General features: G+C 46.9%; 1 protein-coding gene across 4 annotated transcripts in view; it reads right to left on the bottom strand.

Annotated features, from left to right (window-relative positions):
* The window catches only part of Cfap251 (cilia and flagella associated protein 251), a 99,911-nt gene that overhangs the window by 24,480 nt on the left and 57,542 nt on the right, over window positions 1-17,889 (bottom strand). For 2 of the 4 annotated variants that reach the window (XM_052755380.1, XM_052755379.1), the window contains exons 20-21: window positions 2,702-2,930; window positions 1,064-1,165 (exon numbers count right to left, since the gene is read on the bottom strand). In XM_052755380.1, coding sequence (XP_052611340.1) covers window positions 1,064-1,165; window positions 2,702-2,930 — 331 coding nt within the window. Of the gene's footprint in view, window positions 1-1,063; window positions 1,973-2,701; window positions 2,931-17,889 lie in introns of those variants that run through there. The other 2 variants (XM_052755382.1, XM_052755381.1) reach the window with 2 other exon arrangements.

Here is a 17,889-nt window from a genome sequence, read left to right as displayed (position 1 = left end):
GAAAGAATATAAAAAGACATAAAAGACAACTTTTGAGAAAAAAAGAACTTGAAGACAGATATGGCAGCACACACCTGTAATCCTGGCACTTGGGAGGTGGAGGCAGGAGTCCAAGGCTAGCCCAGGCTACATAAAGAGACCAACCTCAAATTTAAAAAAAAAAAAAAAGCCAGGCATGGTTGCACATGCCTTTAATCTCAGCACTCAGGAGGCAGCTGGTGGAGTCTGAAGCCAGCTCTGGCTACATAGTGAGTTCCAGGCCACCCAAGGCTACACAGTGAGACTCTATGAGGTTCAATTCCCAGCACCCACATAACAGCTCATAACTGTCTGTAATTCCAGTCACCCTCATACAGACATACATGAAGGCAAAATACCAATGCACACAAAATAAAAATAATACCAATTTTTTTTTTTTTAAAAAGAAAGAGAAACAGAGCTTTAAGATCCTGGAAGTTTGTACACCTACCCAGATGTCACCTCTCTCCACAGCTACCTCCAGGAGTGGCTTAATGTTCATCCACCAGAGCCAGAAAGATGAACCCATTGTAACAAAGAAGGGAAAAAGGGCTGGGGGGTGGGGTGGCGCACACCTTTAATCCCAGCACTCAGGAGTCAGAGGCAGGTGCATCTCTGTGAGTTCAAGGCCAGCCTGGGCTACATAGAGAGTTCGGGACAGCCAGGGCTTCACAGGGAAACCCTGTCTCAAAACTGCACCCCCCAAAAAGAAAGAAAGAAAGGGAGGGAGGGAAGGAGGGAGGGACGGAGGGAGGGAGGGAGGGAGGGAGGGAGGGAGGGAGGGAGGGAGGAAGGAAGGAAGGAAGGAAGGAAGGAAGTCAGAAGATGCCACAGGACCGGCAGAGTGGGAGGGAATGCTCCATCTGGCAGACACAGCCACGACTCACTGGCTCTGTGGTCACCTATTCACGGGATTCCCAGAAGACTGACTCTTGTGGGCAGGGTCTTAAGGACAGTGGCTGGCACCGGTCAGAGGGAACAAATGCACTTAAGTCTGTAACAAATTAGTGAGCCGGGGCTACAAGACCAGACAAAGGCCAGGTACCTTTGACGGAGGTGGATGCAGGCTCCAATTTCCACCCCTCAGGTTTCAGGCCGAACAGCGTGGCAAAGCAGTCATACATCTCCTCCTCTGTCATGTGCTCGCCTGGGCACGGGGGATAAAAGGAGTCTGGTTAACTCTGGGGCTCCGTCTCACACCCGGGTTGAGAACTGAGAAGGTCTTCTGTTTTGTTTGTTTGTTTTGAGGCTGGCTCTCCTGTATCACAGCCTGGCCTCAAACTTGGCTGACCTCGAGCTGGGATGACCTTTGAACTCTCCCAAGTGCTGGGATTACAGATGTGGGCCGCCAGGTCTGGCTTGTGCGATACTGGAGATTCAACCGAGGACTTTAAGCAAGCTAGGCAAACACTGTATAACCGAGCTACGCCTCCAGCCCTGCTGGGAACTTTCCATCTTCCTGCCTCTACTTCCCAAGTGCTGGCATTACCGCTGTGTGCCACCCCTCTGGCTAGAGATCTTTTTAAATTTTACATTTCTTTATTTATTTGCGCATGTGTGCATGCATGCGTGCATGGGTGTGTGCGTGCGTGCGTGCGTGCGTGCGTGTGTGTGTGTGTGTGTGTGTGTGTGTGTACCGGGCACGGTGTATGCTCGCAGTCAGAGGACAGCTTCTGTGGGTCTTAGAGATTGAACTGGGGTCCTCAGCCTTAGCAATAAGCACATTTGCCTGCTGAGCCGTCTCACTGGCCCAGAGAACTTCAAGAGACGTACTCTTGCCATTTCTTTAGCTAGGAAGACAATGTACAGAGTCCTAGTCTGTCACCAACACTTCCTTATATGGCACTACAAAGCTGGGGGGGAAGATGTTGGGGCTTGAGCAAGGGACCGTGGCGATGCAGGCTGGGCTCGGCTTCATTTCAAGCTCCCTCTTCTCAGAGCCATCTTAGGTTGACTGTGATTAAAAAAAAAAAAAAAAAAAAAAAAAGCCCAATACTTCTCAGATATGCAAGACAGGACAAGATGACCCTCCCTGGAGTGTGATTTGACACCCCAAGCCCACCCTGACCTCGTTATAGCCCAAGGAGACGGATAAGCTGGCAAACACCTCCCCATTTTACAAGCCAAGCTGGGTGTGGTGGTGTACACCTCCAACCCCAGAACGAGAGAGTGAGCACGGAGCACGGAGAGCGCGACCACTCAAGGCTAGCCTGGGCTACGGAACACCACCACACCACCACAGCACGTGGGCATGCTGAGACTGGAAGTCTTGGGAAGCTGAGTGTGAAACACACTTTTCTTAAATATTTTTTTTTTGCACTTTATTCATTTTGTGGGTGGGGGGAGCATGTGCCATGGCTGTGCTCGGGGGTCAGAGTACAGCTTCTCCCACCATGTGAGTTCTGGGAGTTGAACTCTAGTCACCTGGGCTGTATGGCAAACACCTTGACTCACTGGGTCGTCTTGCTGGCCCGTGAATCACATGTTTCTCATTTTTAGGTCAGGGACCTTCTCATTAACCTACACTTGTCAGATACGCAAGACACGACAAGGTGACCCTGGAGGTTGAAGCCCTGTCATCATGACAGATGGGGATCCCAAAGTGTCTGCTTGCCCTAAAGAGGCTTTTTCTGCTGGCAATGGGAAGGATGCTTGCTACCAGATGTCCTTGCTTGGGTGTTACCTTTAGTGAGGAGCAAGTTCAGGAAATCCTCTCTCCGAATAACCATTTTCCCTTCGGAATTTTTGAAACCCAGTATGTTAAAGCTCTCCTGGATGCCAGTCATGGTGTTACCAAAAGGTGGCCTATGATTCAGATAAACTTTGAGGAAATCCGGTAAGTTGATTTTGTCGATGAGGTTCCCAGTGTCCACGTATTCACTAAACTTGATCTCATTAAACATGTCCTCAATCTAGAGAACAGAAAATAAAACAAAGACTATGGTCAACACAAAAGATACTTGAAGCCGGGTGTGGTGGCACACGTCTTTGATCCCAGCACTCGGGAGTCTGAGGCAGGTGGATCTCTGTGAGTTTGAGGCCAGCCTGGTCTACAAAGTGAGTTCCAGGATAGCCAGGGCTGTTACACAGAGAAACCCTATCTCAAAAAACAAAACAAAACAAAAACAAAAACAAAAAAAGAAAAAAGATACTTGATTATGCCACTTGGGAAAACTGAAGAGGAACATATATTTGTGGGTTGTGTTATGGTCCCCCAGGAAGGATGCTGAAGTTCTAACCTTGGGGACCTTATTAGAAATGGGGTCACTGCAAATGTAATTATAAAATGAGGTCATGCTGGAGGAGGGTGGCTTTCAATCCAACGTGTCCATCATTATACCATTTCAGCTTGGAGCTGAACACAGTGTGATAGCGTGCACACCTGTTTCCTCGTGGTCAGGAAACAGAACTCAAGTATCAGAGTGTGGGAGGAGCCCCAAAGGAATCAATCCGACAACCGTCACAGGGGACATATCGCACGGATGACACCGATTTTAGATTCTGACAGAGGATAAAATCTTGTTGTTTCAGCACATCCTAGTCCCTGGACTCGGTCCTTAGCGTCGAAATAAAATAAACTAATAAATAAATAATTTTTAAGGCTTACTTTAAAAAATCATGTCTATGCATGTGTGTCTCTATACACAGATGTGAGAGTAGGTGATTGTGTATGTCAGAAGAGGGCATGGGATCCCTTGGAGCTGGAATCACAAGTAGTTATGGGCCACCTGATGTGTGGGTACAGGAACCAAACTCGGGTCCTCTGCAAGAACAGCAATCACTCTTAACCTCTGAGCCATCTCTCCAGTCCCTAATTCCTTTTTTTTTTTTTTTAAAGATTTATTTATTTATTATGTATACAGTGTTCTGTCTGCATATACACCTGCAGGTCAGAAGAGGGCACCAGATCTCATTACGGATGGTTGTGAGCCACCATGTGGTTGCTGGGAATTGAACTCGTGATCTCTGGAAGAACAGCCAGTGCTCTTAACCTCTGAGCCATCTCTCCAGCCCCTCCTTTTGTTTTTTAAGCCACCCAGTCTGTCCTGCCCTGATGATGTCACACTGTCCATGCCATGTGGACTGTCACAAATACCATTCTGTCACTTTTCACCCTGAGGATCTCACAGTCTATCAAAACCATTCCCTCACCCTGAGACATACGTGTCAGCTTGTTTTAAGGGTAGAATCTAGCCAGGCTTGGTGGTACACACCTGTTTCTTTGTGGCCAGGAGACAAGAGAAAGACTACCGTAAGTTCGAGACCAATCTGTGCCCACATAGCAAGTTCTAAGTTAGCTAGGGATAGACAGATGTCGTTTCAATAAACAACAAAAAAAGTACTTCCCAAACCATGAAGATAGAATCTACAAGAATTTAAAAATATGTATGGATGAGTAAGTACTTCACTGAGAAACTCAAATACGTGACTCATACCCTAGTAAATTTCTTTTTTTTTTTAATTAATTTTTTTTTTTTAAAGATTTATTTATTTATTACGTATACAGTGTTCTGTCTGCATGTATGCCTGCAGGCCAGAAGAGGGCACCAGATCTCATTACAGATGGTTGTGAGCCATCATGTGGTTGCTGGGAATTGAACTCAGGACCTCTGGAAGTGCAGTCGGTGCTCTTAACCTCTGAGCCATCTCTCCAGCCCTTTTAATTAATTTTTAAAGTTAGTATACAGTCAGCTGTGGTAATGCATGCCTTTAATCCCAGCACTCAGGAGGCAGAAACAGAGGCAGGTGGATCTCTGTGATTTCAAGGCCAGCCTGGTCTGCATAGTGAGTTTCAGGCCAGCCAGAGCTACATAGTGAGACCTTGTCTCCTAAAAGAGAAAAGAATTCTAAGAAATTCACTAAAACCTACTAGAACCGGTAAAAAGTTTCAGTGATATTTCAGGGTCTGATATCAATATGTGAAACTCAGAGGTGGAGAGATGGCTCAGCAGTTAAGAGCAATAACTGCTCTTGCAGAGGACTCAGGTTTGGTTCCCGGCACCCACACGACAGATTATAACCATCCGTAACTCCAGTTCTGATGCCCTCTTCTGACCTCAGCAGGTACTGCACACACATGGTGCACATACATACATGGAGGTAAAACACTCACACACATAAAATAAAAAGTTCAATATATAAAAATCAATTGTATTGTTATACAAAGAACACAATGAAGATTAAGAAAATAATTCCATTTCTTTTAAAAAATAGATTTGTGTGTGTGTGTGTGTGTGTGTGTGTGTGTGTGTGTGTGTGTGTGTGTGTGTAGTGTAATGTATGGGTACATGTGGGCCACAGGGAACATGTGAAGAACAGAGGATACCATAAGGGTTCAACATTTATCTGCAGAGCCATCTCACCAGCCCAATAATTTTATTTCTGGTAGCATCAAATTCGATAAATACTTAGGAATAATTTTAAAAGAGGCTTAAGCTCTAAAAACTATGAAATAATGTTGACATTAAGAGAAACCTAAATCAGTGGAAAGATTTCCTTATCTGGAGCTTGGACGACTCAATAGTGTTAAGGTGACTGCACTCCAGGCTGATGACAGGTCACTTGCCTAGCGTGTCCCAGACCTGGGGGTCCACCCTCAGCACCGCCAAAGGACAACGGGACGGGATCCCGAACCCCAGCTAGCTTTTTTGCTGTTGTGGAGAGTGACCAGCTGATTCTGAAATCAATACTACAAGAATTGACAAGATAGTAGAAAAAAGCCGAACAGGCAAAACTGTGGGGCTACAACGGACTAAAGCTGAAGAACGTATGCTTCCTGCTTCTCAGTGTCAAGACTCACTGCCATCCTGCAGCCGTGGACATGGTGTGGCCCCGGCCTGGTGGCAGTCAGACACCACACGGGGGTGGGATTAAGAGCATGGAAAGGGGACTGGCAAGATGGCTCAGAGGTTAAGACTGTCCGCTGCTCTTTGTAGAGCACCTGGGTTCAGTTCCAGCATCCACACTTGGCGGCTCACAACCTGGTCATTCCAGACCAAGGGGACCCAGTGCCCTCTTCTGGCCTCTGTGAACCCACTCCCCCACACACATATACACAGATACACAAAGTAAAAGTAAGAAAATTTAAAATACTTTTTATTTACATTTTTGTGTGTGTGACACACACACACACACACACACACACACACACACACACACACACACACACCACGGTGCATATATGGAGGACCCAGGGACAACTTGCTGCCATTAAATTCCCGCTTCTACCATATGGATCCTGGATACTGAACTTGGGTCATCAGGCTTGTGAGTAAGCAGCATCTCTATCCACTGAGCCACCTTGCCAGCCACAGACACTTCGCTATTTTTGTTTCTTTTTTTGTTTGTTTTGTTTTGTTTTTTTTGAGACAGGTGTAATTTTGGTGCCTGTCCTGGACCTCACTCTATAGACCAGGCTAGTGTTGAACTCACAGAGATCCGCCTGGTTCTGCCTCCCGAGTGCTGGGATTAAAGGTGTGTACCACCACCGCCTGGCGCCATTTTACTGTTTTTGACCTTAATTTTATTTTTTATTTTTCTATTTGAGACAGGGTCTCACTGAGTCACCCCGACTTACCCAGAACTCACCCACCCAGATCCACCTGCCCCTGCCTCCAGAGTGCTGGGATTAAAGACATGGGCCACTACGTCTGACTTAATTTTTATTTTTGTTGACCCAGCTTGAGATCCAACTGCCTCAAGCCAGGGACTCATTTTTTATTATTATTATTTTTTAAAACCATCAACTAACTAAAGAAGAAAATCATCAGCATCTCTCTATCCCTTCATGTGCCGTTTTCCTGAGACATCGTGGATTTGTGCAAACACTACCATAACAACCCATTTCTCACTACCTCACCGGCATATACGGTTTTGTTGGGCGGTGGTGGCACACACCTTTATTTTATTTTATTCTATTTTATTTTATTTTATTTTCTGGAGCTGAGGACCGAACCCAGGGCCTTGCGCTTGCTAGGCAAGCGCTCTACCACTGAGCTAAATCCCCCACCCCCGGTTTTGTTTACTTGAGCACGTGTCTCTAAACCAGGGGTCATTGACTTTCACTTTAAGGATAGTTAGATCATCTCAAACCTGTTGCTCTCAAGCTGTTCCCTGCACGACTGCAGCCTGCTGAGCCCCCATTTTCATCCTTTCCCTTGCAGAACTTTGCTGCTTAGATCCGTGTGTCATGTTGGAGGGAAAAAGGTGTGACCACTTTTCCCTATGTGTGAAGCAGAACTGCTAGAGGCTGGCAGCCTGAGCTCCCGGGGAAACAGCATTATTGGTTGCGAGCAACTGTAACCGAAACTGTGTGCGCGCTGTGTGTGACGACACCACTCCATAGTTAGCGTTTCCTGGGTTTACAGTTGACACAACCGCACAATCGTACATTAGATTATATATGGATAGTTATGCATATTAAAAACAGCATATTAACATGGCATGCTATATGAATAGTACAAGGCAAAAGATGTGTACTACCTGAAGAGAAACTTTTAATTTTAATCATTTTAAAGGTTTATTTTCAGTGTATGTGTATGAATATTTGCTTGCATTATGTGACAGGCAACTGAGAGAACCAGACACGGGTGTCGGACCCCCTGAAACTGTAGCTATTGATGGTTGTGAACTGTCTTGGGTTCTCTGCAAGAGCGGGAACTCTGTAGCCCAGGCTGGCTCTAAACTCACGGAGATCCACCTGCTTCTGCCTCCCCAATGCTGGGATAAAAGGCGTGTGCCACCACTGCCTGGTGCAGTAACTTTTTAAAAAAATTATTTTTACTTTATGTGCATTGGTGTTCTGCCTGCACGCATGTCTGTGTGAGGATGTCGGGTCCTGGAGCTACAGGTGGTTGCGAGCTGCCGTGTGGGGGCTGGGAATTGAACCCGAGTCCTCTGGAAGGTCAGCCAGTGCTCTTAACCACTGAGCCATCTCTCCAGCCCCAAGGGCAGTAACTCTTAACTGTAAGCTTTTGGCCATTGAGCCATCGCTCCTGTTCCAATTTTACTAATTTTAATAATACTGGGGCTAGAGAGATGGCTCAGTGGCTAAGAGCACTGGCTGATCTTCCAGAGGACTCGGGTTCGATTCCTACCACACACACACGGTGGTTCACAACCACCTGTCACTCCAGTTTCAGGGGATTCAATGCCCCCTTTTCCCATCTCTGTGGGCACCAGACACACAGGAGGTGTACAAATGTACACACATGTGAAACACCCATATACACAAACATCTTTAAATTATAATGTAAAAATTTCAATAATGTTAATACTATTAAGATATAGACAGGCCACCAATTACTTAGTAGAGAGTAAAGTTAAGTGATAATTTCAGAGAACGGATCTATCTTTTTAAATTCTAACAGTGCCATTTTCTGTGTGTGGGATCTTGAGTGAGTTACCTAATACTACTTATCTCCAACTTTCTTATCTTGAGAGAGTAGAGCAAAGCATAACACATAAACACTGGGGTGGTTTGTGCTTTGTTTAGTCTGGGTTTTCTTTTTGTGGACTTTTTTTTGAGATAGGGTCTCACGTAGCCTGAGTTAACCTTGATCTTGCTATGCAGCTGAGCATGACCTTGAACCTCTGATCTCACAGGCGTGTGCCAGCCTGCCTGGTTTATGTGGCACTGGGGGTCGCACCCAGGCCTTCCTGCAAGTGCTGGGTGAGCGCTCTGCCATCTCAGCTATATCCCCAGCCCGCACCGGGTTGTTTTGAAGAATACAAGTGTCTACACAGGGTAGGGACTGAACAGACAATAATTATACTGTGATTATTATATTTTCTACGTGCTTACTCATTAGAATTCATGTAATTACAATATAGATTATAATTCTATGTTAATGACATATGATCAAATTTATAAGTAATAAGTATATAAATTATGATACATATACATTACTGATGGGATATATGATTTAACTCAATTCCTAAGCAGGGGACTATGATAACAAAGGGAATTGATATGCCTGCATTAGTCACACCCAGAGAGTCCCAAGACCTCAGCGAACATCGGCAGCACAAACCACTCAGTAGGTGATTTGCCTCTTCCTCCCAAAGAATCACTGCTTGGGCTGGCCAGAGGGCTCAGAGGGTAAAAAGGGCTTGTCGTACAAGCCTGGCTTCTTGAGTTCAATCCCTGGTGAGAGAGACTGAATCTAGAAAGTTGTCCTCTGACCTCCACATGTACACACCAGCACACAAATAATAATAGTAATAATAATAATAATAATAATAATAATAATAATGATAATAAGTTGGCAGCTTGGCAACCCCATAACTCCTTCCTGAGCCTGTCTGCACAAGTTCTACCACATGTCTAAATGAAGTTTGTGCTTAGGAGAACTGGGGGATGGATGTGGCCCACTCAGTGTCTTCTGGATGCTCCAGTGTGAAGGCAACTTTGGAGATTCAGGAAGCCAGGATGACCAGCACAGAATGCTCTTCTGTAATCAGCCAGGCCTCCTATGGTACTCTCACCCTAGTCCATCATCCGCTGAGGCAGCGGTCCATTCCAATCAGCCTGGAGAGTTCTCCTAGTTCTGAGGGCAGTTCTGTGCCGAGATCCTGATTTCATTAGTTTGGGGGTGCAGAGTCAGCCATACTATTTAAAAGTCACACTATTGGAAGTGTGGCTGAGGTTGTGAGGCCTGGCTTTGAGGCGAGGATTCTCAAACTGCCCAGGCCGAAATGGCCCAGAGGGCTTGTTAACAAGGGGGATTCTGACTCAGTGAGCCGGGGGTGAGAATACGCTGTTTACACATCCTCTAGATCTACGTATAGAACCCCTGTGCTTGACTGTGGGGGAGGGGGTTCACAAAAGTGACATTCATGCGGAAAAAGAGTCAGCACCAAGACCAAGCCTGTGGCTTTCTGCAGAGCAAGGACAGGTGGCAGCTGCTGTGTCTGAGCTGGCTGTTTGGGTTTGCATCTGTTCCCCTGGGAAGCTGGAGCAAGCCACTTTCAACTCTACTTCCTCAGCGGCTTGGTGTAGACAGAGCCCGACTTGACAGCCGCTCAGAGAAAACATGAATGAATATGTGAGTGAATGAACAAAGGAGACAGTGATGGGCTATGGAAGAATTCCTCTTAAAAGTCACAAGAGCAGGGCTGGAGAGAAGTCTCAGTTAACAGTGTTTGCTGCTCTTGAAGAGGACCCAAGTTCAGTTTCTAGAACACATGTCTGGCAGTTCACAACTGCCTGTGACTCCAGCTTCAAAGGTCCTGACACCCTCCCCCTCCTTTGGCTTCTGAGGACACCTGCATTCACATGCACACATAGACACATAGACACACACACACAGTCAAAAATAAAAATCAATTGGACCTGGTGGTACACATCTTTAATCCCAGCGCTGGAGAAGGCCGAGACAGGAGGATCTCTGTGAGTTTTGGCCAGCCTGGTCTACACACTGAGTTTCTGGATAGCTAGGGATATTTAGTAAAAGACCATGTCAAAAAAAAAAAAAAAAAAAAAAAAAAGATATCACAAATCCTCATTTGGAGTAACCACCTCCTGCCCTAGCTCACGTGGTTCAGCTTCTAGTACTGACTCAGTACGGGTTTGAGGTAGATCATTTATTGAATGATTTCTCACCTGACAAATAATTTTTTAAATTTAATTAATTAATCAATTAATTAATTAATTTTGGTTTTTGGAGACAGGATTTCTCTATCTATCAGCCCTGGCTGTCCTGGAGCTTGCTCTGTAGACCAGGCTGGCTTCAAACTCACAGAGATCTGCCTGCCTCTGCCTCCTGAGTGCTGGAGTTAAAGGCGTGCGTCACCACCACCACCGTCACCGGTGAACTATTTTAAGAATTTAGACATGCAGCACGTCGGCCCTTGTTGGTGTTGCTACCACAGGCCCCGCAACACGGGGGTGGCCCGAGTCCCTCCCGCAGAACGATTTTCCTTCAAGCCGTTATTGAACCCCGATGGCCAGCCACAGGAAGCCACTAAGGGCTTTTGAATCATGTTTTATAGTTAAGTTTTATAAGCTCCTTATTAAATGGAGAGCAACATAATACACTTGAACGGAGGCCATTCCCCTTTTCAGAAGGCAGCTCTGGGTGGCCGGCGTGTTTCCTTCTGTGAGAGTGTCACAGGCTCACAGGGCTGGAGGACTCTCCATACTCCCTACACCCTCTTCCTGTCACGCGCAACTCTCTAGAACATCCTTGACATACGGGAGTCAGCCCTTCACCACAGCTCATCCTGGTTGTCCACACCAGCCTTTTCATGCCGACCTGGGGCAGGGGAGGAGGGGGCTCAAGAGGGTGACCCACAGCCAGGCAGACTCTCGGTGCGGCTGTGTCTGGAGACTCCCCTGAGCCCCTCTTCGACTTATGCTCCACTCCACTCTTAAAATCCCAGAGCGGCCTCCTCTCATCCTAGGGACACGTCACCCAAGACCTCAACAGATGCCAAATAGAAGCCACCGAGAGAGTGCTGGGATTAAAGGAATACGCCACCACCGCTCGGCGCGGCGGCGGGGGACGTCTTTATAGCATGCAGGCATATTTGTAAAGGTTTTTAAGAGATGCTTTTGCCTGAATGCCAAACCATGGAGCTTTTCCCCCCAAAGCCACAAGGGTGAGTTGATTAGGCGCCCACCACTCTCAGAAATTCTGATCAGGTCCTGGACACTCTGAAGCAGGCAGATGCATGCTGGTTCCAGTCAAGACTTAACAGGGATAGAAATTCTCCTGACAGACAGATACAAAACTCCTCCTTGACAAGGCAATCCCCCTCCTTAGTCCATGCACCAGAGAACTAGAAAGAGATCCACACAGGAGTGCTCATGGTAGCATCCCTCATAACAGCACAATGGTACAAACAACCCAAATGCTCATCAAATCATGACTAGGCAAATAAAATGTGGCAAGTTCACAGGACTGCATAGAATATTATTCAGCAAAAAAAGGAATGGAGGGGGATCGGAAAGATTGCTCAGCTTTTAGGAGCACTGACTGTTCTTGCAGAGGACCTGGATTCTAGCGCCCATATGGTAGCTCATAATCATCCATAACTCCAGCTTCAGTGGATTTAATCTCCTCTTCTGACCTCCATAGGCACCAGGCACGCACATGGTGCACATATATACGTGCAGGCAAAATACGCATTTGGGTAAATAAAACAAATATTTAAATCCAAAAAATTAAAAAAAAATCATCATCACCACCACCATCACCACCATCATCATCAAAGGGGCTGAAGAGAAGGCTCAGCAGTTAAAAGCAGTTGCTACTCTTTCAAAGGACATAATGCCTCCTTCTGGCCTCTATAAGCAACTGCACTCGTGTGCACAAACCTGCATAGAGACACACAAGCACACAAGTAATTAAAAAATAATAGGAAGCCAGGCATGGGTGGCACATACTTTTAAGCTCAGCACTTAGGAGGCAGAGGCAGGTGGATCCCAGAGTTTGAGGCCAGCCTGGTCTATAGAGTGAGTTCCAGGACAGCCAGGAAGGACTACATTGAGAAAACTCTCTCGAAAAAACAAAACAAAACAAAAAATTAATAATAATAATAATAATAATAATAATAATAATAATAATAAGTGGCTGGAGGATTGCTCAGCAGTTAAAAACATTTCTTATTCTTGCAGAAGATCCAAGTTCAGTTCCCAGCACCCACATGGTGGCTTACAACCATCCAAAACTCCAATTTCAGGGGATGTGACACCCTCTTCTTGTCTCTGAGGGCATGCAGGCAAAACATTCTTACACATAAAAATAAGTCAAAAATAAAAATATTAGCCAGGCAATGGTGTCACACACCTTTAATCCCAGCACCCTGGAGGCAGAAGCAGGTGGATCTCTGTGAGTTCGAGGGCAGCCTGGTCTACAGAGTGAGTTCCAGGACAGCCAGGGCTACATAGTGAGACCCTGTCTCAAACAAACAAAAAAATTAAAAAAAAAAAACAAAACCCAAGAATGAAGGTCTGAGCATGCTACATTCTGAATGAATCTTGAATGCATCAGGCCGAGCGAACCTAGCCAGGCATATCACATACTGTATGATCTATTTTTATGCAATCAAGAATAGACGAGACTGAGCAGACGGAAGACAGATCGGCAGTTGCCAGGGCTGGGGGGAGAGGGGCAGAAAGGGGCTGAAAATGGATGTAGGGTTTCTTTGGGGGGTGATAATATCCCGGGGTTGCGCAGGGTTGACTACACCATTCTGTGAAGAACCCAAAGGCCATTGAACTGCACACAGAAAATAGCTGCCTCGTATGCTGTGTGTGACGTTACAGTCAACTTTTTTTTTTAACGTAGGCCATAGCAAAAGCAAGCAACACAACTGTTCAATTCTAGAACATCGGTATTTTAGAGACCAGATTTTTCCCACCATCGCTGTGCTCCATCCAGTCTTTCATAAAAATCACAAAGCTGGTAAAGATCAATGCATGCTTGTCGTGAAAGCTTCCAACAGTGGGGACATAAGAAAAAGCACACACGCCCTGGGCAGGGTGTAGCTCAGTGGTCAAGGGCTAGCCTAGCACAGAAACACAGAAACAAACAAACAACCCGGAACTCCAGCGACATGCAGGGATCGACTTCTCCGCTTACAGGATTGTCTTCCTTCTTCTTGCCGGGGCTTACATGTAAACACAGAACGCCAGGTCTGGGCTCAGTCTATGTGGTTCAAACTCTGGCTCTGTTCTTAGAAGCAGGGTGGCAGTGCAAGCTGCCTTCCTGCTCCAAGCCTCACTTTTACCACCTGTGAAATGGGCGGGACAAGTAAGGCAAGGGCCTGCATGCTTCCCGAGGCCAGAGAGGACCGAACTCCAGAAGGCATCCTTGAAGGTGCTAGGGGCTCACTGAGTAGTGATAGAGAAGACCCCCATGGGCTTTGCATTTGGTGTGAGTGTGACCACCTGCGTGCTTTATCCAGTGGCTCTCGGGTAATCTGGAATTTATTCATTTCAATGCTCACGTATAAATATTTTTGCCTTGCAGTCTTTCTGCAGGAAGCTCGCTGGGTGACGTCCTGCTCTAGACCTCTCCCAGTCGGCCAGTCAGGCCTCCCCTAGAACAGTGAGCCACCTCTGTTCCCTTTAGGATGAGAATAACCTGATATTTACTTTTCAGCGCAGGACCCAACATACTAAGCGCCCTGGGGGCTTTAATCACAGGAGGCAAAGCTGCGCCCATGATCTCTTTCTCAAGTTTCTCCCTCTCCATATGGGCGAGCTCGCACCAATTGGCTGCGATTTCTACCCCAGCTGGGACCAGTTCTAACAGATTAGCACGCGAGGCTTTCAGAGGATCCTGTGTGTTTATCTCCTGGGTTTTTTTGTTCTGAATACAAAAGCAATAGAGACTATATGCTGGCAGTTTAAGAACACCGAATAGCATGAAGACATATGTATTATCCCCCCCCCCCTTCACCACCACTGCCGGGGAGGGGAGGGGATAGCTGTTGAGCAAGCAGGCTTCTCGTGTATAGACACTTGATGGGCTGACAGTGCGTGCTGGGAGACAGAAGCTGGGAAGAGCCGAGGAGGAGGAGGTTGTCGCCAGCCCCCCCCCCCCCCCCCCGGGACAGGAGGTAGGAAGAGCGAGGGGTGGTAGACGGTGAGAACCCAGTGGGATGGAGACCGGCCAAAGAGGTTTGAGGTAAACTGTTGTGAAATGAGGTTACAGGTGACCCTTTCTGGCGATTTCAAGGAAGTTCTCTAGAGGGAGTGGGCTTCATGTTTGTGTGCCAAGCGAGGAAGAGATGAGCATCGGGCCTGGAGGGATGTCAAGTGCAGAGACCTGGAGGGCCCGAACCTGCTGGATGAGACTGCAGTCTGGTTTCGGTTGATCCCAGAAGCCCCAGCTGACCTCAGACTGTACACTGCAGAAAGTGGGAAGAGTGTATCCCCCCAACTCGCAGCCCCCAGAAAGGAGTGTCATTATGGGCTTGGAACCTGTTCCTGCCGGTTAGGCATGTAGTCAGATGTTTCTCTCCTGCCCGCAGGTTCCCAAATAACCACATGCCTTATTTATGCTCTGCCACGTGGCGGGACCTTTATTAGCATCTCCTGCTCCCTCTGCATACGGATTCCGACGCCTGTCCTCACCCTTCTCTTTCCCAGCATTCTCCATTTGGTTTTCCCACCTAACTTTACCCTGTTCAGCTACTGGCCAGTCAGCTTCTTTATTAAACCAGCCACAGCGACAAATCTTCACAGTGTACAAAAGGACTACCCCACAGCATAGGTACATGAATATACAAGTAAAAATGAAAATTACAATGATTTGGTGGTCCTGGGGATTGAACCCAGGGCCCGCACACATGCCTGGTAAATGCTTTGCCACGGAGGCACCAGAAAGTTCATTTTGAGACAGGATCTCACTAAGTTGCCCAGACAGGCCTTGAACTTGTCATTCTCCTGCCTCAGCCTCCCGAGTAGTTGGGACGACAGGCCTGCTTGCTCTTGCTCTCCCTCAAGACAGAGTTTCAAGATGCACCCCAGACTGGCCTCAGTCTATGGAACTGAGGTCCATACCACATTCCTTCCTTACCCTCCTGCCTCTGCCTCCTGAGTGCTGGGGTTACAAGAAGGCACGTGATTTTATGCAGTGCTGGGTACTGAGAACCCAGAGCTTTGTGCATGCCACAAGTCCACTAAACTGAGCCCAGCCCAGCCTATCAATTCCACTCTTCAGTGACTCCTGAATATAGACAGGCTTGCCTTATTTTATTGACCCCCTCTCCCTCACTGGGCATTGTAACCAATTTTTAAAACTTCATGTATTTTATGTGTATGATGTTTTGCATGCATTAATATCTGTATACCATGTGTGTGCCTAGTGTCCTCAGAGGCCAGAGGAGGCCACTGGAGCCCCTGGGACTGGCATTATAGACAGTTGTGAGCCATGTGGGTGCTGGGAATTGAACCTGGGTCCTCTGGAAAAGCAGCCAGTGCTCTTAACTGCTGAGCCATCACTCCAGGTTGCTTTTTTCAGTGTTTGCTGAAATAACTCTCCCTTCCCTGTGTGTGTATCATTTTATATGAGTGAAACTTTCTCTAGAGGATACCCTTTTTTCAGTTAAAAAAATTATTATGGATATGTTACCTGCATTTATGTCTATGTACCACATGCATGCTTGGTGCCCATGGAGGCCAGAAGAGGGAGGGCATCAGATCCCCTGGAACTAGAGTTACTAAATGGTTGTGAGCCACCATGTGGCTGCTAGGAACTGAATGTGGGTATTCTGGAAGTGTAGTCAGTGATCTTAACTTCTTTTTTTTTTTTTAAGATTTATTTATTTATTATGTATATACAGGTCACTGATTCATCTCTCCAGCCCGATCTTAACTTTTGTTTTGTTTTGTTTTTTTCAAGACAGGGTTTCTCTGTGTTGTTTTGGTGCCTGTCCCGGATCTCACTCTGTAGACCAGGCTGGCCTCGAACTCACAGAGATCCACCTGCCTCTGCCTCCCGAGTGCTGGGATTAAAGGTGTGCGCCACCACCCAGGCCAGGATACATTCTTAAAACAAAATGTGTTGGGGCTGATGACATGGCCTAGTGGCTAAAGGTGATTGCCACCAAGACTGACAACCTGGGTTCGACTCCTGGGACCCACATGATAGAAGGAGAGAACCAACTCCAGCAACTCCTTCAAACCCTACATATACGCCATGGCGCGCATGCGTGTACACACACACACACAAGTGCGTACACAATTGAAAAGTCAAGCAATCATTATTTCCTCTCTAAACACTCCTGCACAACGCTGCCGCTCCTGAGTTTGCCCGGCCCGTTAGGGAACTTGGTAATTACTCTGAGATCAGACACTAATGTCAGGGATGCTGCTCTTCTCTTCAGCCTTCCAGTGGAACGAGGCCACTGGGCACCATTTGCTCATTTACACATTCATTCAATTACCATTTGCTGACTGCCTGCCATCGGGACGCTTGCTGGGGGCACATGTGTTTCCACCAGAATTAGCCTTAAATTTATGGAACAAAGAGGGTGCACTGATGCTAGGTTGCTACGAAACCCGGCCGGGATTAAACAGTGCTGGGTAAGCGACATGGGAAGAGAGCAGGGAGCAAGCACCACGCATGGGTTGTCCCCCGAGTCAGAGGGACATTAGAGGCAATAGACACCAGCAATAGAAACTGGACACTTAGTTCTGGCTCCTTCTATGACGTTATATGCTTTTTTCATTGTTCATTTAAAATAGGGTGCGGCACACACCTCTCGTCTCTACTACTCCAGAGACCGGGGCTGGAGGATTGCCCAGCCTAGGTTGCATAGGGATTCAAAACACACCAACAAAAAGAAGGTTTGGGAAAGGCTCTCTTCATTCAGCCTCTCTAGGCATGCTCTGTGCACACGCACCTTTCTGTAGAAGAAATGGGGCCAGGAACTCTTCGGGGGAAAGGTTGTATTCTTGTGAAATTTGACTTCAGCTTACCGCACTGTCGTCAAATCCAGAGGTGGCTATAATGAGGTACGAAAACTGTGAATACTGCATAGTCTTGGGGTGGGGTGGGGGGCTGGTCTGGCTCTCCACCTGAGTCTTGTGTGTGCCCAAGCTGGCTAGGCCAACTTTTCCATACAACTTCTTAGGAAAGCGGGGTTGGGAGCTGGAGGTGGAGGCACAGTTACGTTTTCATAGGAAGTGTTCCATGAACTTCAGCAGAGCCGGGTTTAGAAATTTAGAAGCCATGAAAAGATTTTTTTTTTTTAAATCTTTTTAAAAAACTTTAAAATCGAGGCTGGAGAGAGGGCTCCATGGTCAAGAGCACTGACTTCTCTTCTAGAGGACCCAGGTTCAATGCCCAGCACCCACATGGCAGTTCACAACTGTCTGTAACTCTAAGTTCTGACACCCTCACACAGACATATATG

Source organism: Peromyscus californicus, unplaced genomic scaffold, assembly GCF_007827085.1.
Source record: "Peromyscus californicus insignis strain IS unplaced genomic scaffold, ASM782708v3 Scaffold_2__1_contigs__length_46816999, whole genome shotgun sequence".
In the NCBI taxonomy this organism is placed as follows: Eukaryota; Metazoa; Chordata; class Mammalia; order Rodentia; family Cricetidae; genus Peromyscus; species Peromyscus californicus.
This window is presented reverse-complemented; position numbering and strand designations above follow the sequence as displayed.